The sequence below is a fragment of the Carcharodon carcharias genome, chromosome 23, assembly GCF_017639515.1.
Source record: "Carcharodon carcharias isolate sCarCar2 chromosome 23, sCarCar2.pri, whole genome shotgun sequence".
Taxonomy (NCBI): domain Eukaryota; kingdom Metazoa; phylum Chordata; class Chondrichthyes; order Lamniformes; family Lamnidae; genus Carcharodon; species Carcharodon carcharias.
Genome location: NC_054489.1, coordinates 23,834,782 through 23,860,366, shown reverse-complemented (window position 1 = coordinate 23,860,366; position 25,585 = coordinate 23,834,782). Strand labels below are relative to the sequence as shown.

The following is a 25,585-nucleotide window of genomic DNA, read 5'->3' as shown; positions in this document are numbered from 1 at the left end:
TGGATGGTGGGGCAGGGAGGTTGCTAAATGGAAGAATAAGGACTTTGTTCATATGGTGCATTTAAAAAAATATAATTCAAGCCCTTGACACTTTTTTTTCATGTTATATCCTTGAAGGAATACATTTCTCTATGGATGGGCTTTAAAATTGACTTAGCAATTCTCTTTAACTGTTGATAGTGAAATTTACGTGGGGTTTTGGTTGTTACCTGCAGTTACAGAACATATTTATAAACTGGTATTACGATTATATTTTTGATTATTTCCATTCACTTATCTGCCATTCTTGTGTGTATTGTAGAAAAAACTTATATTTCAGCCTTGTTTAAAACTTTATTGTCACTTAATTGGTAGATTTTCTTAGAACCTACATGTGTGTGACAGCTAAATTTTCAGCCTGGTTCCATCCGTAAAGATAATTCAAATATTTGCAGCACATTTCAGAAATATGTGTGTACTTGCTAAATAGCGATCAGGATAGGAACCCTAGCTGCTTTTCATTTTTTAGTTCACTGTAGAGCCCCAACTGACATTTTGCTGAATTAGCAGTTTTCTATCACAGATCTGGAACTGAACTGGAGGTCATCCTGGTTCAACTACTCGCAGATATATTGATCTAATGGAGAAGCTAAGATTATGTTCAAAAATAGTACTTCTGTAGCTTTTAATGCACTTTATGCAGATGGTATTGGTTCCACCATGTTTTACACCCCACATGGTAATTCTGAAGTTGACATTCAACTGCGTTTTGTGCTGTGATGTATGCAATTCATAATTTTCTATCTAGGGAGGAAGACTGCAATCTTTCAGAGCAAATAAATTTAGTATGTCTCCTGTGACTTTATTATTATCGATTGCAAGAAGAATACAATTTTTAAATTTCAATAATGCAGCCCTGTTTTCTGTGTTGAATCCAATAATTATTTTGCTTGCCTATATCCTACAGAAGTACATGTTGGTGATTCCATCCTTCTGCAGATGACTCGTGTTAAATTTATTATGTACTGTGGCCTTGAGCAGTACAGATCAGGAAGATCTTGTAGAAATGTCAGCATAGAAGTTCACTTAGCCTATTCTGCCAGTTCCACACCTGGCTCTAGGAAATACCATTTCCCTCTGTTTCCATTTTTTAACATTTTTCAATTGTTTATCTCTTGATTAAGTGTCTGAGTGACTAGGATTCCATATTAGAATAAACCTTTGCATGGAAGTTTTTTAATTTTAAAGGTAAATCTTCAAATTTATCCTCAAACTCTTCCTTAATTTTGAACATTTAAGTAAGTTGACAACTTAAGTACAGATTGTGCCAATTATTCAGAGCAATGGGAATGGGGAAGGCCATTCAGCTTTTTAGGCCTGCTCTGCCATTCAGCACAATCAAGGATGATTATCTACCTCAGCTCCACCTTCCCACACTAGCACTGTTTCCCTTATTCCCTGAGTATCCAAGAATCTATTAACTGCTGTCTTGAATATGCTCCATGAGTGTGCATCTGCTGTCCCCTGGGATAGACAATTCCAAAGCTTTGTGTGAAACGATTTTTCCTCATCTCACTTGTAAGTGGCCAATCCCTTATTGTGAGCCTGTGAACCCAATTCAACACTCCCTAGCTGGGAGGAACAGCATCAACTCATCAAGGCCCTTAAGGATTTTATAGGGGGAGGGGTTGGGGGGGTGGTAGGGAGGGGGGTGCAGGGGAAGCAGCGCTACACAGATTTGTACTGATTCCTCAGGGGTAGAAGTGGCTCGTGCTCATTCCTCACTGATGTCATTGAAGAGCACCTCTTGGCTATTAGCACTGCTTTGCAAGCAAATTTCTCAGCCTATAGGTTTTGATGAGATTACCTCATTTTATAAATTATATGAAATACAGGTCTTGTCTACTCAATCTGTCCTCAAAGGACAGTCCCCTCATCCCAGGTATCAGTTTAGTGAACCTTCACTGCACTCCCTCCAAGCAAAAATAGTCTTCCTTGAGAAAGGAGACTAAAACTGAACACGGTCCTCTAGGTGTGGCCTTTCCAAGACCCTGTACAATTGTAATAAGATTACTTCACTCTTTTACTCCAATATCTTTATAATAAAGGCTAATATACCATTTTCTTTCTTAATTACTTGCAATACATGTTACTTTTCTGTGATTTGTATACAATGACATCCAGGTTCTTCTGAAGACCAACATTTCTCAGTCTCTCATTATTTAAAAAAAATATTCTTTTCTCTTTCCCCTTCCAAGCTGGATAGCTTAATATTTTTCCATATTATTTTTCATCTGCCGTGTTCTTGCCCGCTCACTTGACCTATTTATATCCCTTTTCAGTCTCTTTATGTCCTCCTGCAGCTTACTTTCCTACCTAACTTTGTATCATCTGCAAACTTGGGCACTCTGTCTCCTCACCTAAATCATTGATATAGATTGTAAACAGCTGAAGCCCAAGCACTGATCCTTGTACCCTGTCAACCCGAAAATGGCCTGTTTATTTCTACTTTTTTATCTGTGTGTTAACCAATCCTTAAACTGTGCTAATAGATTACCCCCAATCCCATATTGTGTATTAACCAAATGTTTTTGAAAATCCAAATGCACTTTTTCCATTGGCTCCCCCTTATCTACCCTGCTAAGTGTAGCTTCAAAACACAGATTTGTTAAACACAATTTCCCTTTCACAAATCCATGTTTAACTCTGCCTAATCCTATTATGATTGTAAGTGTTCTGTAACCGCATTCATCATAATAAATTCTAGCATTTTCCCAATAATGTTTGGCTAACTGCCCTTTTTAGTTCTTTATTTTCTCTCCCTTTTTTTCCTGATTAACAGGGTTACATTTGCTACCTTCCAATCTATGGGAACTGTTCTAGAATCGAGGAAGTACTGGAGCATTGAACTAACACTTTTCAAACCCTAGGCTGCAGGCCATCAGGTCAAGAAGAGTTGTTGAGTTTTAGTCCCTTTAATTTCCTCCAGTACTGTTTCTTTAGTAATAATGTCCCTAAGTTCCTCATTTTCATGAGGCCCTTGGTTTGTTGCCATTTCTGGAACGTTTTTTGTTTTTTCTACTGTGAAGACAGAATGAAATTATTCATATAATGTCTCTCATTTTCTTCTTCCCGTTATAATCTCTCCTGTCTCCGCCTCTAAAGGACCCACGTTTTCTGGGGCTAATATCTTTTTATATAACTATAGAAGTTTTTACTATCTTTTTGTCTGTTGCTGGCTTACACTTATTCTGATGTTTAATTTCAAGGTCTCTGGTCTCAGTTTCACTGAGAATTTTGAGTTTTGCTTTAGTTCAGTTTTGTTTTCCTCAAAGTGTGCTATTTTCTGATTATGTATGTTACAGTTTTTACTGCATAATTTTCCCATTCCCCTACCTTTTGTTTCTTGTTTTTGCCCACATTTTTTTTGTCCTTTCTAGGCTTGCATCTACAGATCACAAGAGCAGGAGTAAAAGCTTTGGTTTTGCTTACCCCTTTCCTAGCCTGTGAGCATTCATGTCAGTTGTAATGCACAGCTTCTATGGCCAAGATCAGTTCTGCACAGTTTTTCTGACTGAAAATATGAGATTAGAAATAGCCCTTATTCTTAATGGTGGCTATACAGGAATTGCATGAAGCTTCAAAGTAATATTTTGTATCTAGTATTTTGTGCAAATGCGAATAAAAATTTCACTTAATAATTGTATTGAGTAAATTCATGTTCCATGGTCAGCTTTTGGTGGTGGAGGAGTGTGGAGAACGTGAAACATACTTGTTTGTGTCAGGTCACTTGTTTTATTATCCTTTTGCCAACATTACATATATTGTGAACAACGAATGAGCTTAAGTATATAGTTTATTTTCAGAGGTTGATTATTTGCCAGTGCAGTTCATTATGCCTTCAGACAGCTTTTCAACTCTTCCTTTCCTATGTTGGCTGGTGTCAGCCAGGATGGCCATAAGTTTCCTGTGTTTCTGTGTGGGTGCAGGGATGGTACAGTTGGTCTCAACAGCCTGATGCAAGGGTTCCAGTGATCCCTGATGGAAGCCATGCGGAATACAAGATAAGGCATAGGTGTGACGCTCCACGTAGCTGTACAAATTACCTAGCATTGCTGTCTGAGCTCACATGTAAAGAAATCCACTTGGGGAACAAAGTGGAAGGTATCAGTATAATGCCAGTTTTGTATTGAAGAGGGGTTGGAGCAAAGGGGCAAACTTTCAAATTCACACCATTCTGTGTGGCAAATGAGTCATTGATTTGATTTGTGACCATTTTAGTTAAAAACTGAAAAGGAACGGTACAGTTTTGTTTTGCATATATTTTCTCATTCTATTTCTTCAAGTGTGTAATATTAGATGTGCGAGTAGTGTTTACGATACTACCCCAACGATGTTTGAATTTGCTTGAAAAAATATTTTGGTAATGAGAATTGTGGCATAAGAATTCCTGAGATTGTTTCATTTGTGTATTAATTGGCTGATTTAAGTTTGCGGAGATCCTACAAACACTTTCATTGCATAATTTTTTAATGTAAGCTAGTGTTGTTTATTCACAGGAAACAATGTTCTTTTTGTGGCAAAATGGCCCTTGTTGTGGCTTGAATGTATTTACTATTGTAGGTGTAAAAGAGTATGTTGTCATAGGCTTTTCTCATTGTATCATCCTCCAATTCTTACTGAGTGGGAAGTGTAAAAACTATGGTTGAATTCCCCTAAATTAACTTTTCTATTTCTGTGTGGGTCTGACAAGTTTTATAACAGATTCAATGTTTATAAATACAGATTTGCCTTGGATGAAGTTGTATAATTTACCAGCATAATGCATACCCCATGATTTTGGACTTACATGCACCTGAATGGTAGCCTTAACTCATTTGTGTTTGGAGCTGCATTCACAGGTTTTTTTGTACTGCAGGGATATGTGAAAAACGTTGCAAAGATGAAATTGACTCCCTCCAGCAGCCCTCAATGGTTTGATTAGGAGGACGATAGCATTGTGGCATCTAGAGGTGCGGACTAACAGTCCAGAGACACACAGGGTTCAAATCCCACCATGACAGCTGGGGGAATTTAAATTAATTTTTAAAAAGTAGAAAAAAAGCTGCTCATTAATAATAATAATCATGAAACTGCTAGATTGTCATTTTAAAAAAAAAATCTGGTTCACTAGCCCTCCTACGAGGAGGGAAATCTGCTGTCCTTAGCCGGTCTGGCCTATATGTGACTCGATGCCCACAGCCGTAAGGTTGATTTTTTTTTTACTGCCCTTTGAAATGGCCTAGCAAGCTACTCAGTTCAAGGATAATTAGGGATGAAAAATAAATTCTGGCCTTGCTAGCAATGTGCTCATACATCTTTTTTTACAAAAATTGATTTTTTTTTTTCCCCCTTGATTATTGTTTCTAAAACCTTACCCATCACCGATGTTAAACTGACAAGTCTGTAGTTACTAGGAATGTTCTTATACCCTTGAATAAGCATGTCACATTTGTCACTCCACAATCTCTGGTGGCCGCATCTAGGAAGATTGGAAGACTATAACAAAATTTTCTGCTGTCTCCACCCTCCCCATAGCAATCTGGGATGTAAGCCATCAAATCTAGGTGACTTATTCACTCTACATTGCGTGCTTTTCCAGTGCATCCGTCAATTTTCACTCCATCCATTATCTCTACTACCAATATCTTGTCAGCATCCTTTTCCTTAGTAAACACTAATACAAAGTACTCATTAAGCATTCTAGCATTGCCTGTGTCTCAAAGCATATATCACCCTTTTTGTCCCTAATAGGATCTAGTTTGCCTCTTTATAAAAAAAAATTGTTCTTGGGATGTGAGCATTGTTGGGAAGATCATCATTTATTGCCCATCCTGAATTGCCCTTGAACAGATGCTTGGTAGGCCATTTCAAAGGGCAGTTAAGAGTCAACCTCAGTCACATATAGGCCAGACCAGGTAACCTGAAGGTTAGTGAATCAGATGGGTTTTTGTGACAATCCAGCAGTTTTATGATTATTATTAATGACTACATTTTTATTCTAGTTTTTTATTAATTGAATTGAAATTTCCCCCAGTTATTGTGCTTTGAGGTAATTAAGGACAGCCAGCACAGATTTGTAAAAGGCAGATTGTGTTTGACTTACTTATTTGAATTTTTTGATGAAGTCACAGAAGGTTGATGAAGGAAATGCAATGGATATTTTCTATATATATTTTAAGAAAGTGACAAAGTACCACGTAAAAAGGCTGGTTAAAAAATTTGAGACTTATGGAGTATGTGGGTCAGTGTCAACGTGGATAAAAAAAACTTGACAGAAAAGAATGAGTTGTGGTAAATGGCTGTTTTTCAGACTGAAAGATAGTGGACAGTGTAGTTCCCCAAGTATCAGTACTAGGACCACTTTTTTTGTTTATGTGTAAATGAGTAGGATATTGGAATACAGAGTACAATTTCAAAATTTGCTGATCATACCAAATTTGGAGGTGTGGCAAATGGTGAGGCTGATATAGATCAACTGCAATAAGACATAGACTAGCAGAATTGGCAGATGGAATTTATACAGATAAGTGTGAGGTGATGTATTTTGGCAGAAGGGTAGGGAGAGGAAATATAGACTTAATGGCACAGCTCTCAAGAATGTGCAGGGACAGAGGGACCTGGGGTTCTTGCATGGGACTTTGAAGATGACAGGACATATTCAGAGTAGTTAGCAAAGCATATGGGATCTTGGACTTCATAAATAGAGGCATTGAGTATAAAAGCAAGGAAGTTAAGCTGAAACTTTTATGAAGCTCTGGTTAGGCCACAACTAGAGTATTGCATCCAGTTCTAGTCACCACACTTTAGGAAGAATGTGAGGGTCCTTGAGGATGAAGAAGAGATTTATCAGATTGGTTCCAGCCAGGGATGAGGGATGGATGTTAGAAGGTTTGGTTGGAGTAGCTGGGCGTGTCCTCCTTGGAGCAAAGGAGATTGAGGGGATATTTGATCGGTGTACAAGATTATGATAGGTTTAGCTAAGGTAGACAAAAAATCTGTTTCATTAGCTCATAGCACAAGGTCTAGGAGACAAATTTAAGGATTTGGGCAAGAGATGCATGAAGGATGTGAGGAAGAACTTTTTGACGCAGCGCGTGGTAATAACCTGGAATTCACCAACGAGGGTGGTAAAAGCAGAATGATCGATATTTCAAAAGGAAATTGGATGGGCACTTGAGGGAAATAAACTTGCAGAGCAAATAGAGCAGGGGAATGGGACTGACTGGATTATTGTGCAGAGAGCCTGATTGACTTGAATGGCTGAATGACCTCCTTCAGTGCACACGTGTCTATGGTAAATACCAGAACTAGCCATCCTTTTTAAGATGATTCTACTTGAGGACAGAAAAGGGGAGAGGAATGATGCTAGTATTTATATTGTCTGAAGCTCTGCATTTATCAAATTCACAGTAAACAGAACCTATTTAAAAATACTACATTGGTTAAATCTCTTCCCTTCTCTGCCTCCCAGAAAGATCCAAGTTCTTAATCTAAAATAGAAAATGCTAGAAACACTCAGCAGGTCATGCAGAACCTATGGAAATCTGGTATTCAGCAATGTCTCCAGTATTTTCTGTTTTTATTTCAGATTTTGAGCATCCACAATATTGTAATTTGCTTTTCTAAACGTGACCATACATGTGTGTTTCTGGACAGTCAAAATTGACAGCAGACCAACTGAAGTAACAATTATGAAATGGTGATGACAACTGCAATTAGCAAACAATCCCACACTGGCGATATTAACCTGAAATGTGATACAATCATTCTGAAACTAGCAAGAGTCATGGAATCTGAAACAAACACGTAAAGGAAACAGAACTTGGGTAGACTCACTGGGTTAAGACACAGACATGGGAAGTTCTAATGGACTCCTCTGTAGCATACAAATTACTTTTTGAAAGTGTAGTCTCTGTTTTCTTGTGTTCAAACACTGTTGCCAAATCGTGTATGGTAAGGTCTCTCAAGCGTCAGTGACTTGAATATTTAATCTGTATTTGGTGGTGTTGGTTGAGAGAAAATGTTGTCCAGGACAGGGAAGGAATTCTTCTGTTTTTCCATTGATGCCTTGGGATCTTTTATCTCCAGCTAAGTCTGTAAGTGTGCAGAAAGGATCTCATTGATATCTCATCTGAAAAACAGCACCTTTAACAATGCAGCGTTCCCACTGTTGTACATAGGTTATATACTCAAGTCCTAGAGTGAGGCTTGAACCTGCAACCTACTGACTCAGACAAGAATGGTCCCACTGAAGCCAAAGTTGGCACTAAAATAAAATTCAGCTCCTATTAGCTTGTGTGGTTGAGTCGCTATGTGCCTTTCTCTTGCTGAATGGCATGTAACCTGTTCCAGTCTTTTAAATACAGCAATATCAGGTGTAAGGCATTGTAGGAAAAAGTAGCCATTGGGTTTTGGTTTTCTCTGGAAGGATTTCAATACGGCAGTTCACACAATCTGTTAAACTTCACAAGTAACCAAATGAAGAACAGCCGGTGTGACCTGCATCTGTTCTTTTTGTGGGATGACTACATAAGTTCAAGTCTAAAATGTTAGAACTGTTGGTGCCCAGACAGAGAATTTATGCACGGTTATCTGCAAAAAGGTTAATGCCTCTCCACTCTTCCTTGAAGTTAGTAGCGTTCTGTGATACAATTCCAAGGGTACATATGAACATTGGATTCAGGAGCGGGAGTAGACAATTTGGCCCTTGGAGCCTGCTCTGACATTCGATAAGATCATGGCTGATTTTAATGTGGTCTTAACTCCACCTTCCTGTCTGCACCCCCCCAATACCCCTTGACTCTCTTGTCTATCAAAAATCTATTTAACTCAGTCTTGAATGAATTCAATGACCTAGCCTCCTCCACTGCTTTCTGAGGAAGTGAATTCCACACATTAACAACCCACTGAAAGAAAAAAATGTTTCCTTTATCTCTGTCTTAAAAGAGAAACCTCTTATTTTTAAACTGTGTCCCCTAATTTTTGTCCCTCCCATAAGAGGAAACATCTGCCCAGTATCCTGTCTGTCAAGTCCCCTCAGGATTTTGAATGTTTCAATAAGATCACCTCTCGTTCTTCTAAATTCCATTGGGTATAGGTGCAACTTGTTCAACCTTTCTTCATAAGATAAGCCCTTCATCCCAGGGATGAGTCGACTGCAACTTCTCTGAACTGCTAATGCAATTATATCCTTCTTCAAATCTGGAGACCAAAATTGTAAACAGTAATCCAGATGTGGTCTGATCAAGGCCCTATACAGCTGCAGTAAAACTCACCTACTTTTTTCTTCCATTACCCTTGCAATAAAAGCCAACATTCAATATGCCTTCCTAATCGCTTGTTGTATCTGTATACTAACCTTTTGTGATTTCATGTACCAAGACACCCAGATTCCCCCCGTACCACCAAGTTCTGCAATCTGTCTCCATTTAAATAGTGTACTACTTTTCTATTCCAGCCAAAATGGACAATTTCATATTTTCCCACATTGTACTGCATCTGCTAAAATTTGGCCACTCGCATAACCTATCTATATTCCTTTGTAGACTGTTTACCTCCTCTTGACAACTAACTGGCCTACCTGTCTTTGTGTCATCGTCAAATTTAGCTACTGTTCATTCGGCCCCTTCATCCAAGTAATTGATATAGATTGTAAATAGTTTAGGCCCCAACAATGATCCCTGTGGCACTCCACTAGATACAGCTTGTGAACCTGAAAAAGACCCAATTTATCCTTATTCTCTGCTTCCTAATTAGTTAACCAATCCTCTGTACGTGCTAATATGTTAGCCCCCAAACATGAGCTCTTACCTTGTTTAGTAACCTTTGATATGGCATCTTATCAAATGTTTTTTGGAAATCTAAGTATATGACCTTTACAGGTTTCCCTTTATCCACCTTGCCTGTTACTTCCTCAAAGAACTATAATAAATTAGTTAAACGTGATTTCCTTTCTCAAAACCATATTGACTCTGCTTGATAACATAATTTTCTAAGTATTCTGCTATAGCTTTCTTAATAATGGATTCTAGCCATTTCCCTATTGCAGATGTTAGGCTAGCTAGCTTGACTGCCTCCTTTTTGTCTCCCTGCTTTCTTGAATTAAAGGTGTTACATTTGTTGTTTTCTAATCTGCTGGGATCCTTCCAGAATCTGAAAATCTTGGAAGATTATAACCTATGTCTTTACTATCTCTGTAGCCACTTCTTTTAAGACCCTAGGATGCAGGCCATCAGGTCCTGGGGATTTGTCAGCCTTTAGATCTAATAGTTTTCCCAGGACCAATATTTGCTTTAATTACTCTTTTCCTGTTTAAATACTTGTAGAAACTGTTACTATCAGTTTTTATATTTCTCCCTAGCTTTCTCTCATACTCTTTCTCCCCTTTTATTTTTTTTAAGTCATTCTTTGCTGGTTCTTAAAATCTGTCCAATCTTCTGACCTACCACTATTCTTTGCAAATTGCGCAGTGTTTATTTCAATTTGAAGCTATCCTTAACTTCTATGTTATCATTTATTGCAAGAGGAATCGAATACAAGAGTAGGGAGGTTGTGCTTCAGTTATACAGGGTATTGATGAGACCATGTCTGGAGTAGTGTGTACAGTATTGGTCCACTTATTTAAGGAAAGATGTAAATGCATTAGCAGTTCAGAGAAGGTTTACTAGACTAATACCTGGAATAGGCAGGTTGTCTTATGAGGAAAGGCTGGACAGGTTAGGCTTGTATCCACTGGAGTTTAGAAAAGTAAGAGGTGACTTGATTGAAACATATAAGACCCTGAGGGTACTTGACAGAGTGAATGTGGAAAGGATGTTTCCTCTTGTGGGAGAAACTAGAACTTGGGGTCGCTGTTTCAAAATAAGGGGTTGCCCATTTAGGACAGAGATGAGGAAAGTATTTTTCTGAGGTTAGCAAGACTTTTGAATTCTCTTCCTCAAAAGGTGGTTGAGGCAGAGTCCTTGAATATCTTTAAGGCAGAGGTAGGTAGATTCTTGATAACCTTTCACCCCCTTGCCTATCGAGGGGGTAGGCTGGAATGTGAAGTTGAGGTTAAAATCAGATCAGTTATGATCTATTGAATGGCGGAGCAGACTTAAGGGGTTGAATGGCCTGCTCCTGCTGTTAATTTGTGTTTTTGTATGTAACTTCCTTGTTTAGCCACAGATGATGCATCCATCTCCTAGAATCTTTCTTTCTCATTGGGATAAATCTTTGCTGAAAGTTTTTAAATATCTTCTTAAAAGTCTGCCATTGCATCTCTACTGTCCTACCTTTTAACTTAGTTTCCCAGTCCACCTTAGCCAACTCTGCCTTCATACCCTTATAATTACCTTTTATTTAGGTTTAAAACACTAGCCATAGACCCATACATCCCACCTTCAAACTGAACGTGAAATTCATCATGTTATGATTGCTGTCCCCCAGAGGCTCCTTTACTATAAGGTTGTTGATTGATCCTGTCTCATTGCATGTTACCAGGTCTAGAATAACCTGCTGTCTGGTAGGTGCTAGAACATACTGTCCTAAGAAATTGCCCCGAATACGCTCTTGTGAATTCATATTTCAAGCTACCTTTGCCAATCTGATTCACCCAATCTACATGTAAATTAAACTTACCATGATTATTGTGGCACTTACACACCCCATTTATTTTTTCCTGTACACTCTGTTCTATGCGTAACTGCTGTTAAGGGGCCTCTAAACTACTCCCATAAGTGACCACTTACCTTTCCCATTTCTTACCACTCCCCAAACTGATTCTACATCTTGCCCTTTCAAGCTACAGTCATCTCTCACAACTGCACTAATGTCAACCTTAATGAACAGAGCTACCCCAACATCCTTTCCTAGCTTCCTGTTTTTTTTTGAAGTGTGAAATATCCTTCAATGTTCAGGTCCTGACCTTGGTCACCCTGCAACCATGTCTATCAGGTCATACATATTTATTTGTTATGCTGCATGCATTCAGATGCCTTTAACATTTTTCCCATTTTTGCAATCTCTGGCCTTGTCTGCTGGTGCGCCCTTACGATTTGTACACTCTGTTCCTTCCTGCCACACTCTGGTTATCATAATCCAAATTGCTACCCTGAGCTACTACCCTGCCATTTCCTTAAATTTACTATATCTCCCCTCACATGATCCCTTCCCTCTCCGCTGCCCTAGTTATACGACTTGCCAGAACTTTGATATCAGCACAGTTCAGGTGAAGACCAATCCAATAGTACAGCTCCCACTTTCCCCACTACTGGTGCCAGTGCCCCATAACAAAACCTATTTCTCCCCCACCAATCTTTGAGCCAAGCATTCGTGTCTCAATCTTATTTACCCTGCGCCAATTTGCTTGTGGCTCAGGCATTAAATGGAGATTATTACCTTTGAGGCTCTGTTTCTTAATTTAGCCCATAGCTGCTTATAAACCCCAAGGATTATGAGCAGCAAGAATCCCCTTTCCTAGTCCTATCTATGTTGTTTGTTTCCATGTGGACCACAAAAATTGGATCCACCCCCTCTCACTGCAAGTTTTCTCCGGTCCTGAGCAGACATTCTGAACCCGACTCCAGGCAAGCAACTCAGTCTTCTGAACTCTTGCTCTCAGTTGCAGAGAACAGTGTCTGTCCCCCTGACTATTGTGCCCCATACTACCACTACATTCCTATTAACTATCCTGCTTGAATGGCCTCCTGTAACCATGGTCAGTTTGGTCATTCACCCTGCAGCCCAAGCCCTTATACATACAAGCGGCAAGAATCTTGAACCTGTTGGACAGTTGCAAGGACTGAGATTCCTGCACTTCTCCCTTCTCCCCTTAGATGCTTCAATTTCAGCCACACCGTCCTGCCCCTGACCAAATTAGAAAACCCTATCTTTAGGGGTATGACTGCCTTCTGGAATAAAGTGTCCAAGTTACTTTTCCCTTCCCTGATGTATTGATGTGTCTGCAGCTTGGCTTCCAGCTCATTTAACTCTGATCCAGGTAGCTCTGGTATGTCACCTTAGTGATTACTCTTCATAGCTTCGATTGTGTCAACAATTTGTTACTGCAGTGAGCATCACAATTAAGCCTAGTCTTAATGTTCATAGTGCTTACAATTTCTAGCAGGAGTCATGGGATGTGAAGCAGAATCTTGGGCTAACTTTTTCTTTATATTACATAAAAGCTGAGCTATCTGTAGTTCCCCATTGCTGTTCCAGCTGAAATCAGCTCACTCGGCACCCTTTTGGAATTGAATCTGGGACCTTGCTGGTCTGTATTTTTTTTTGTCCATTCTTTTTCTCCTTAGGATGTAAAAGGGGGGAATTTCACCATGATAACTAGGCTTGTCATAAATTTGATAAGGGCATCCCTTCATGGTTTCCATCTGTTGTTACTCTTATAGTTGAATATGGCTTTGCATGTAGTCTTTTCCGAGCTGGGCCCCATTCCATTACCTTCTGATATGACTTGACCTTCATCCATGTGGGTATTCACTCCATTCTTCTATCTGATACCTGATATAATTTTTGAACAGTATATTCCCAAAGTGTGCATCTTCTGTTTCTTGGCCTGGTAGAAATGTTGACTAGGCACTAACCTTACATGTTGTTTTCATATCACATGCTGCATCTTTCTGCTCCAGAATGGTTTCCATTCTCGCTCAGAATGCTTCCAACTAGACCAATGTGTTTCTTAACTTTTCCCTTTTCGAAACATACAACTTCCCTGCTATAGAAACTCACTTTAATTTATTTCCCATTGGTGCTCAATTTCTTGAGCCTTCATTGATGCATTTTGTGCCACGGGTATAATCTTGGTATTGGAAAAACTGATGTTGGACTCTTTCTTTTAACATGCAGCTCTTGGTAAATACAAGCCATTTACTTCATGCACCTTAGCTAGGTTCTGATCTATCCACAATCTTTTGCGGCTGATCAATCTTCAGTGTCTTGTGACATGGTTCCTTTCAGTGATTAGTATGGCGGATCAGATGCCACTTCGACAAAGTCCTATTGTAATTTTGAGCCACCTTATTCTTTTGTTCATCCTTGTGCAATGCTTTGTTCTCTTGTGCACTTCTTTAACAGTCTGGTGCTCCATCAAGCTACTTGACGCTCTAGCAATTTTTATACTGAGTCTTGCACCTACATAAAATCTAACAGACACACCAATAGATTTTTCTCATCTCCTAAAACTTAGTCTGTTGCCAGAAATAAAAACACGAAATACTGGAAAAACTCAGCAGGCCTGGCAGCATCTGTGGAGAGAGAAAAACAAACTTAATGCTTCGAGTCCAGTATGACACTTCTTCAGAACTGAAGAGAGGTAGAAATGTATGAGTTTTATGCTGTTGATAAAGGAGGGGCGAGGCAGGTGGAGCAAAATAGAAGATCGGGGTAGGTTAGAGGGCGGGGGAGATTGAATGACAAAGATGTCATGAAACAAAAAGACATAGTATTAAAGACTAAAGCAAGTGTTAATAGCAGAATAAAGGTCAGCACTGTCTGAAAGCAAAGTAGCAGAATATGTTAAAAGCAGAAAGAGGGCATAGCTGTCCGAAAGCAAAAACATGAGAACAAGATACAGACTGGCATTTTAGGTGAGGAAATCTAAATGGAGGACATAGCTCATGATCTGAAATTGTAAAACTCAATGGGAGTTGGGCTTCACTGGAACATTGCATCAGGCCGAGGACAAATATGGGCATGAGAGCAAGATGGTGATTTAAAATGGCAAGGGACAGGAAGGTCGGGGCCATGATTGGCAAACTGAGCAAAGGTGTCTGCTTTTAGCCTCCCCAGTGTAGAAGAGACAGCATGACACCTTTCCATGGTGTCTTTGTTTTTTAATGTCTTCTGACTTCCAACCTATCCCTGGCCTTCTATTTTGCTCCCCCCTCTTTCCATAGTATAAAATCCATCACACTTCTACCTCTCTTCAGTTCCGAAGAAGTCATATTGAACTTGAAGTGTTAACTCTGTTCCTCTCTCCACACGTGCTGCCAAACCTGCTGAGTTTTTCCAGCATTTTCTGTTCTTATTTCAGATTTCCAGCATCTGCAGTTTTTTGCTTTTATTTTAGTTGTCAGTTTTGGTGTGACCTGATAACTGCATCTATCTTTTTTTTATCTGGTTCCAGTTTAGTTGTCTTTCTCCTAAGCTCATTTACAATTTCAAATTCTCATTGTCAAGACTGATGTTCATCTTTGAGCTGAATCCTTCAGTTAAATTAAGTTGTTGGTTTTATGACTCCAGGATACATAAGTTGAGAGCTGTCAAGCTTTGCCATCCAAAAGCTCATATGTTCTGCATATGTGACGTTCATGAAGTGGCATTATTTAAATCTAAAAATAACTTAATTCCCCCCCCCCTTCTCCTGAAGCTTATAGTTCCACAGATGCTATTTGCCTGCTAATATTTTAGCTTTGTCGTTAAACATGTCTGAGCCTGACAGTGAGATTGGTGGGCTATTGAAGACATTGAAACCAAGCCTAGACCTTTGCTCACCTGGCAACTTATTCTGAATTAAGTTAAGCTTGGCTCCTTCCCACCAGGCCCCCTGATACTCTTCAAGTCTAGGAGCACCTCTGCTGCCACTTAACTGAATGTTCGGATTTGGTGATGTTAGGTTGAGCCATTGAGGGCCATAAAATTCATAAATTGTATGTTAACTGAATATGGGATAATTTAAATGTATATAAATCTCAAGCAAGAATCATATCTGGGGTTCACATGATGATGCCTAAAACTTGGTGCCATTTTTGTTTGAAATATGTTAAAATAGTAAAAGAAAAGACCTGAGTTAAAAGCCACCAAAAATCTTTTTAATGTGCTTTATACTTAAATACTGATCAGAAGAATGATTAAATGTTCTTGACAATCCACCTGCTTAAGATCTATACTGTTTACCAGCTTTAAATTCTAAAAAGTTTGGTAACATTTTAGGTAAGCATTGCAACAGTTGGACTGTTCCAGCCAATTATAAAATCAGCTTTTGGTTGTGACACCAGAAGTGTCTGATACTTAAACTGTTACTTTATTACCAGCTTGCCAACCGAGCACGGACAGAGAAGGAAGAGAAATTAAGCCAAGCATATGCAATTAGTGCTGGAGTCTCTCCAGAAGGGCAGCAGCTTTTTCAGACTATCCATAAGACGTAAGTTCAGTACTTTTTTTTTTCTTCAATGCCTTCTTTCATCAGACAGCTTTTCAAAAGTAAATGGAAACTTTTGTTAAAACAGGGAGTAGAAAAGGTGTAATACAAGATGACAGTTGGTAAGATATAGTTCGTATAAGTATGTGGATAATAAGAATTCATTGTGTGATTCTGTGATCTTAATAACATTGAATTTCATTGATATCAGTAGAAACTGCATTAAATTATATTGCTAGGTATCAGTTGTTTGTTACAAATATTCAAAAAATAAAAAAAATCTTTTTTAACCCTACTTATGAGAGGAATTGAAAAATAATAGATGCATGATTAACACAATATTGTAATCTGACTGCTGCAATAATACCAGCTTTCTCATCTCCCCCATATGATATAAGATTGTTCTTTTGCCAAGAATCAATCAGAATTTTTTTGAAGGAATATCTAGCCATTTTGCCTTCTTGACCACTTTTTTTCCTCTCTCCTTCCTCCCCCAACCCAACTCCATCTTCATTCTAAAGGTGTCGACTTTTTATTGGTGTACACTTTGATAGTTGCCCTTTCACTGACTCTCACAGTGCAGAAGGGGCCCTTCAGCCTGTCGAGTCTGCACCAATACATGAGAAACACCTGACTTACCTACCTAGTCCCATTTACCAGCACTTGTCCCATTGCCTTGAATGTTATGACGTGCCAAGTGCTCATTCAGGTACTTTTTAAAGGATGTGAGGCAACCCGCCTCCACCACCCTCCCAGGCAATGCATTCCAGACCGTCACCACCCTCTGGGTAAAAAAAGTTTTTCCTCACATCCCTCCCAAAACTCTTGCCCCTCACCTTGAACTTATGTCCCCTTGTGACTGACCCTTCAACTAAGGGGAACAGCTGCTCCCTATCCACCCTGTCCATGCCCCTGATAATCTTGTACACCTCGATCAGGTTGCCCCTCAGTCTTCTCTGCTCCAGCGAAAACAACTCAATTCTATCCAACCTCTCTTCATAACTTAAATGTTTCATCCCAGGCAACATCCTGGTGAATCTCCTTTGCACCTCCTCCAGTGCAATCACATCCTTCCTATAATGTGGCAATCAGAACTGAACACAGTACTCCAGCAGTGGCCTCACCAAGGTTCTATATAACCCCAACATGACTTCCATAGTTTTGTAATCTATGCCTCAATGGATAAAGGCAAGTGTCCCATATGCCTTTTTCACCACCCCACTAACATGCCGCTCTGCCTTCAGAGACCTATGGACACACACGCCAAGGTCCCTTTGTTCCTCAGAACTTCATGTGAGAGACCTGACAGTGAGGTCCTTCACAGCTGAGCTTGAAGTTAATTCTGATGTTGCCCTTGGGTGGCATCTATATGTGTTGTCAGGCAAGGTTTGCTGGATAGCAGTCGTGACTGAAATTCTGTCCAATTCCTTCTATTTTTACTACCTCCTCCATCAAAACCATAGGGCACTGATGCCGTTCATAGCTTTGGAGTGACCTTTGTCTGAGTTACTTGCTCCATAAACTGTTAATATGGGGAGGCAATGGCATAGTGGTATTAGTAATCCAGAGACCCAAAGTAATGCTCTGGGTTCAAATCCTGCCACTGCATAAGGTGGAATTTGAATTCAATAAAAATCTGGAATTAAAAGTCAAATGATGACTGACTGTTGTGAAAACCCATCTGGTTCACTTTAGGAAAGAAAATCTGTCGTTCTTGCCTGGCCTGCATGTGACTCTTAAATGCCCTCTGAAATGGCCTAGCAAGTCACGTAGTTGTATCAAACTGCTACAAAGTCACAAAAAAGGAATGAAACTGGACGCATCAGAAGCAACAACAACAATCTCAGCCCTGTCGACCCTGCAAAGTCGTCCTCACTAACACCTGGGGGCTAGTGTCAAAATTGGGAGTGCTATCTCATAGACTAGTCAAGCAACAGCCTGACATAGTCACCCTCACGTAATCAAATCTTACAATGTCCCAGACACCATCACCATCCCTGGGTATGTCCTGTCCCACCGGCATAGTGGTGTACAGTCGGGAGGGAGTTGCCCTGGGAATCCTCAACATCGACTCCGGACCCCAGGAAGCTTCATGGCATCAGGTTAAACATGGGCAAGGAAACGTCCTGCTGATTATCACGTACTGCCCCTCTTTAGCTGATGAGTCAGTGCTCCTCCAACATCACTTGGAGGAAGGACTGAGGGTGACAAGGGCACAGAATGTACTCTGGCTGGGGGACTCCAATGTCCATCACCAAGAGTGGCTAGGTCGTATGACTACTGACCGAGCTGGCCGAGTCCTAAAGGACATAGACTGGGTCTGCGGCAGCTGGTGAGGGAACCAACAAGAGGGAAAAACATACTTGACCTCATCCTGACCACCCTGTCTACCACAGATGCATCTGTCCATGACACTATCGATAGGAGTGACCACCGCACAGTCATTATGGAGACGAAATCCCGCCTACACATTGAGGATACCCTCCATCCTGTTGTGTAGCACTACCACTTGCTAAATGGGATAGATTTCAAACAAGTCTAGCAACTCAAGGCTGGGCATCCATGTGGCGCTTTGGGCTATCAGCAGCAGCAGAATGGTACTCTAACTCAATCTGTAACCTCATGGCCTGGTATATCCCCCATTCTACTGTTACCATAAAGCCAAGGGAATCAACCCTTGTTCAATGAAGAGTGCAGGAAGGCATGTCGGGAGCAGCGCCAGGCATACCTAAAAATGTGTCAACCTGGTGAAGCTATAACACAGGACTACTTGCATGCAAATAGCATAAGCAGCAAGGGATAGACAAGACTAAGTGATCCCACAACCAACAGATCAGATCTAAGCTCTGTAGTCCTGCCATATCCAGTTGTGAATGGTGGTGGACAATTAAGCAACTCACTAGAGGCGAAGGTTCCACAAATATCCCCCTCCCCCTCAATAATGGAGGAGCCCATCATTGAGCACATCAGTACAAAAGATAAGGCTACAATCTTCAACCAGAGGGTGCTGAGTGGGTGATCCACCTCGGTCTCCTCTGGAGGTCCCCAGCATAATAAATGCCAGTCTTCAGCCAATTTGATTCACTCCGCGTGATATCAAGAAATGGCTGAAAGCACTGGATACTGCAAAGGCCATTGCCCTTGACAATATTCTGGCAATAGGACTGAAAACTTGTGCTCCAGAACTTGCCGCGCCCCTAGCCAAGCTGTTCCATTACAGCTATGACACTGGCATCTACCCGGCTATGTGGAAAATTGCCCCAGGTATGTCCTGTACACAAAAAGCAGGACAAATCCAACCCAGCCAATTACCATCCCATCAGTGTACTCTTGATCATCAGTAAAGTAATGAAGAAGTCACCAACAGTGCTATCAAGTGCTTAGCAATAACCTGCTCACTGATGCCCAGTTTGGATTCTGCCAGGGCCATTCAGCTCCTGACCGCATTACAGCCCTGATTCAAACATGGACAAAAGAGCTGAACTCCCAAAGTGAGGCGAGAATGACTGCCCTTGACCTCAAGGCAGCAAATGACTGAGCGTGGTATCAAGGCACCCTAGCAAAACTGGAATCGGGGGGAAAACTCTCTTCTGGCTGGAGTCAGTACAAAGGAAGATGGTTGTGGTTGTTGGAGGTCAGTCATCTCAGCTCCAAGACATCACTGCAGGAGTTCCTCAGGGTAGTATCCATGGCCCAATCATCTTCACAGCTACTTCATCAATAACCTTCCTTCCATCATAAGGTCAGAAGTGGGGATGTTCGCTGATGATTGCACAATGTTCAGCACTGTTCGTGACTCCGCAGATCTGAAGCAGTCCATGTCCAAATGCAGCAAGACCTGGACAATATCCAGAATTGTGCTGACAATTGGCAAGTCACATTCACACCACGCAAGTGTCAGATAATGACCATCTCCAACAAGAGAGAATCCAAACATTCCCCCTTGATGTTCAATGGCATTACCATCACTGAATCCCCCACTCGACATCCTGGGGGTTACCATTGACCAGAAACTGAACTGGACTAGCCATATAAGTACTGTGGCTACAAGAGCAGGTCAGAGGCTGGGAATAGTGTGACGAGTAACACACCTCCTGACTCCCCAAAGCTTGCCCATCACCTGCAAGGCACAAGTCAGGAGTGTGATGGAATACTCCTCACTTGCCTGGATGAGTGCAGCTCCCACAACACTCAAGAAGCTTAATACTGTCCAGGACAAAGCAGCCTGCTTGATTGGCATCACCTCCACAAACATTCACTCCCTCCACCACCAACACACAGCAGCAGTGTGTACCACCTGCAGGAATTCTGCAAGGCTCCTTTGACGGCACCTTCCAAGCCCACTACCACTACTATCTAGAAGGACAAGGACAGCAGATAGATGGGAACTCCACCACCTGGTGACTCCCCTCCAAGCCACCCTCCATCCTGACTTGGAAATATATTGCTGTACCTTCACTGTTGCTGGGTCAAAATCATAGAACTCCCTTCCTGACACCAATGTGGGTGTATGTACACCACATGGACTGCAGCAGTTCAAGAAGGCAGCTCACCACTACCTTCTCGAGCAGTTAGAGGTGGGCAATAAATGCTGGCCCAGCCAGTGAAGCTCACATCCCGTGAATGAATTAAAAAAAAATTAGGCTTTGCACTCCAAATGTGATTCTGAATTTTTTAAAAGTAAGTTTATGTGGTGATTGGTGTAATTAGAATTACCATCACTTTTCTGTTCTTGAAGCTAGATACTGGAATATGTCAATCCAATACCCTCTCTTCCCTTTCCACCATGTCACAGTTAGCGCAGGAGCTGGGATGATGAACACCCAGCCATGATTTGCTCCCACTACATAATCAGTGTAAAACTGACCACAACAAAACATCCTTTTACTCTGAATATTATTCGCAGTTACTGCACTTAAAGATTCAGCAGTGGTTAAGGTGGAGCAGTTACTTAATGATTCACACTTTAGCTAACTTTTTTTAAAAGTTATTTTAAGTTTTCTTTTCGACTTTAAACAAGCGTTAATATTTTAGATCTGTCCACCAAAAGTTTGACAGCAGCTTGGAGTGACTTTTGCATTGATTTGCTTCCCCCCATTGCCCCAGCATACTGACCAGACTGTTCAGCATTTGCCAAGGGAATAGAATTTTGGTCATAACATATGCACAATTCTACAAGAGTTATTTCAAGTTTGCAATTTTACCTTATTTTCTAAAAATAAAATTATGAAGATCACATTGTGCCCTACAAACCAGGAAACTCTGATTTGAGCAAGATCTGTGTTAAGTTTGCTGTTGCATTAAGGTGTTGGTGCGAACACTATGGTAATGACACAGCAACTATATGTTTAAAAAGTGTGAAGTTGTCCCCCCCTCTCTTTTCTTCCTATGTAGACATTAGTTTAGACCTAGCATGCAGAAAAGTATCAGTACACCTTAAAATAATAACTGATGACTTCCTGTCTAGGGTTTCACAATAATTGTCACTCAGATAAGATTGTGCAGGGCTATTGGTTCGTGTGGAACTGTGCCAAATAGTTGATCTCTGCTTTGAGAAGAAAAGAACGGAGGAGAGCAATGTTATTCTAATAAAACTGTTGGCTAATCGGTCAGACAGTTGCTGTTTATCCATTTTTTCAAAAAGGTATTTTCTTTCACTTTCTTATATTAGTGTCTCTGCATCAGTGACAGCATCTGAGGCAAAGTTAACTTTTCTGCCTTTTTGGGGAAATATTTGCCCTCCCAAACAGTGCCAATGTACTGTGACCAAGCTTGTTAATTTGAAATGTGGATAAACATGGGGGTAAATGCTATTTTCTTTTCCCTGACCTTGCAACAGTGTTCAATACTAAACCATCGCAATGTTTGATTCTTGAAAGTTTCAATTATAATTTTGATGTGGCTTAGTGGATTGGAAATCTGTAGTTGTCTCTTACCCAGCAAGCTTACCACATACACTTTTTTTAGCATCAAGGACTGTAAATGGCAAGAGAAGAGCATAATCGTCATGGAAGAAGTTGTAATTGTACCACCTTACCAGGTTGAGAACTGTAGAGGCAAAGAGGGAAGCGCATTAAGTCACGTACGCAAAATAGTAAGTATAATATGTACATTTTGTTAAACCCATTTAGAACTTTTACTCTCTCGCCATTTAGGGTTTTTTCCCCAGATGAATTCTTTGGCAGACAGGATAGACCGGTGACTTATTTTTAGACCTCGAAGAGAATATCCCATATTTTGTGGTGAAGTGCCTCTCTAAAGTCTGATTCCTGATGGCCTGCTTAAGATCAAGAACCTGCAGTGTAGAGAATTGCATTGCCAATAGAGTGGGTGAACTGTGTGGGAATACTTTTGTTACTTTAGCATGGTCTTTCTTCCAAAAAGACAGTTGACGAAACCTGTTTGGGGTGAGCACACACCATTCCTTGTATTTCACCTCCAAAGGTTACTTTTGAGCAATTGTGTAGAATTTCAAGTGGTCAGTTTTTTATGGTTTGCAGGTTGATACTTTTCAAATGGGTTCAGCACCCCAACAACCTATTAATGGATTGTGAAGACATGGTTAGAATTTAGTGAAGCTAAAAGAATGACGTCAAACAAATTGTTTGCAGTTCCTGATGGCTATGCAGCTTCATGATTTTATGAAATTTCTGCACAGGGGCCAAGTACTTTCCCCACAAGAAAGGTCATTTGAACTGTTTTTCACCCTCATTATCTTAAACTGCCTTCTGGATGACTTTGGAGAAAAATTGGGCAGGCGATAGCTTCCATCCACTTGCAAAGAGGTAAAAAAGGCAGATGGTGCAGTCAGTACAGATATTAAGTTTATATTGGAAATTATTAACCTTCCTTTAAACGTTATTTATATTCCTCATATATTCGTTAGTACAGATAGTTTCATTATTGTGGGCTTTTCTGACATTGAATGTCCTCGCTTGAAGTCATGGTCTTCAGCTGTTGTTGCTTCATTTATATCTAGCCCAAGGAGGTTTTGGGCTAGAACTTCAAACAACTGTACCACTGGCTGATGGAATGTAGAATATCTCAATTCATCCCTCTCTTCCAAACGTACTGAGCTCCTAATTGTTCAACAGCTCAGCTTTGCAGTTAGACCTTGTTTGCTTGAGTAACTGGATATAAAATTGGCTGAGTAATAGGAAACAGAGTAATGATCAATGAATATTTTTTGGGCTGGAGGAAGGTTTGTAGTGGAGTTCCCCAGGGGTCAGTATTGGGACCCTTGCTTTTTCTGATATATTTAGTGATCTAGATCTTGGTGTGCAGAGGACAATTTCAAAGTTTGTGGATGATATGAAACTTGGAAACATTGTAAACTGTGAGGAAGACAGTTTGGAACTTCAAAAGGACATAGACAAGTTGGTGGAATGGCAGATAGGTGGCAAATGAAGTTCAGTGCGGAGAAGTGTGAGGTGATGCATTTTGGTAGGAAGAACATGGAGAGACAATATAAAATAATGGGTACAATTCTCAAGGGGGTGCAGGAGCAGAGGGACCTGGGTGTATATGTGCATAGATCATTGAAAGTGACAGGGCAGGTGGAGAGAGCAGTTAATAAAGCATACATTATCCTGGGCTTTAATAATAGGGGCATAGAGTACAAGAGTGGGGAGATTATACTGAACTTATATAAGACACTAATTAGACCTCAGCTGGAGTATTGTGTACAGTTCCGGGTGCTACACTATAGAAGGAATGTGAATGCTTGTGGAGAGTGCCAAAGAGTTTACAAGAATGGTTCCAGGGATGAAAATCTTCAGTTATGAAGATAGGTTGGGACTGTTCTTCTTGGAGAGGAGAAGGCTAAGAGGAGATTTGATGGAGGTGTTCAAAATCATGAGCAGGCTAGATAAAGTAGATAGAGAGAAATCGTTCTTGCTCATGAAAGGATTGAGTATGAGAGGGCACAGATTTAAAGTGATGTGCAAAAGAAGCAAATGTGATGTGAGAAAAAACTTGTTCACACAGTGAGTTGTTTGAGTCTGGAATGCACTGACTGGAAGTGTGCTGGAAGCAGGTTCAATCAAGGCATTCAGGAGAGCATTAGATGATTGTTTCTTTTCAGGTAATGTGCAAAGGCAGAATGGCACTAGTCATAATGCTCATTTAGAGAGCCAGTGCAGACACAATGGCCGAATGGCCTCCTGCGCTGTAACATTGTGATTCTGTAGAATACTAGAGTGACGTTTGTGGATCAATGAGGGAGTCCAGTGACCCACCTTCTTGCCTTCAATCAGCATAGGTGCATGTTCAGGGACATACTTGGAGAAAATACTCTTCACAAAAAAGACTCTACTAAAGGGACTCAGAATTTGCTTTTTACCTCAATCTAGTTTTCCATATAATTGAATGCATTATTATGGATGCGAATTCCATTAATAACTTTAGATTTTGTAAATACATATTTTGGAGAGAATGTGAAAACATTTTAAACATGACATGGAATTTGTAGAGATGTATGCATTTTTAACATACTTGTAAATATTTGAATTGTATTGCATGCAGTGGATGGCTGTTAAAATCATAGAATGGTTAAAGCACAGAAGGAGTCCATTCACCCCTTCATGTTCATTCTGGCTTTCTCAACTCAGCTAGTTCCACACCCCTGTCCTTTCCCCGTGCCTGCATCCTCTTTAATGCCTTTGCATTCTTGCTAAAGTGTAGTGAGAATTGGACACGCTACTCCATTCGAGGCTGAACTAATGTTTTAAAGTTTCATTCTGACCTTCTTGTTTTTGTACTCTAGGCCCCTATACATAAAGCCAAGGATCCTGTATGTCTTATTAACCACTTTCTCCACCTGCCCTGCCGCCTTCCATGATTTACATTGCTGGGCCCATCTGCTGCTGCAGCCCTTTTAGAATTGTATCCTTTGTGTTGCCCCTCCTCATTCTTTGTACCAAAATGCATCACTTCAGTTTTCTACTCATTAAATTTCATCTGTCACGCGCTTGCACATTCCCATTGATCTATGAATATTGTTAGTGAATCCCACTAAAACTGGCTAACGTTATTGTTTCTTTTAAATGTGGCATTTCCACCTTGTCACGGTGATTGTTGCCAGCCCTGTTTTTAGCAAGATAGGTACATTATAGCATTTTGCATCTTAAATAACAAAGTTGGTACTTGAATATTGATAAAGAGGCATGTGGAAGCTTTTCGTCTTGCACTCTTCACGACACTTCAAGAATACCAATATGGGGGAAGACAATTTATATTGTTTGTGAAGAATGTGCTGATTGGTTGGCAAATGGCCACTGATCAGTAGAGGTGTTGCCAAGGGGAACGCACCACTTATGGTGACTGACAGTTAACTGCCAAGCATTGTTTGAAATTTAAACCAAGTAGCTTGACCCTGACTGGTCAAGGCATTGCACTGAGGAATGAGTCTGTGAATGGCTGTCACTTATTTTG

At 40.4% G+C, this 25,585-nt stretch overlaps 1 protein-coding gene across 1 annotated transcript in view; it reads left to right on the top strand.

The window, feature by feature from the left end:
• LOC121269002 (protein LSM12 homolog) overlaps positions 1-25,585 on the top strand; it is a 48,502-nt gene that overhangs the window by 10,772 nt on the left and 12,145 nt on the right. Inside the window, exons 3-4 of the mRNA XM_041173351.1 lie at positions 16,047-16,156; positions 22,121-22,247. Of these exons, the coding sequence (XP_041029285.1) occupies positions 16,047-16,156; positions 22,121-22,247 (237 nt within the window). The remainder of the gene's footprint in view (positions 1-16,046; positions 16,157-22,120; positions 22,248-25,585) is intronic.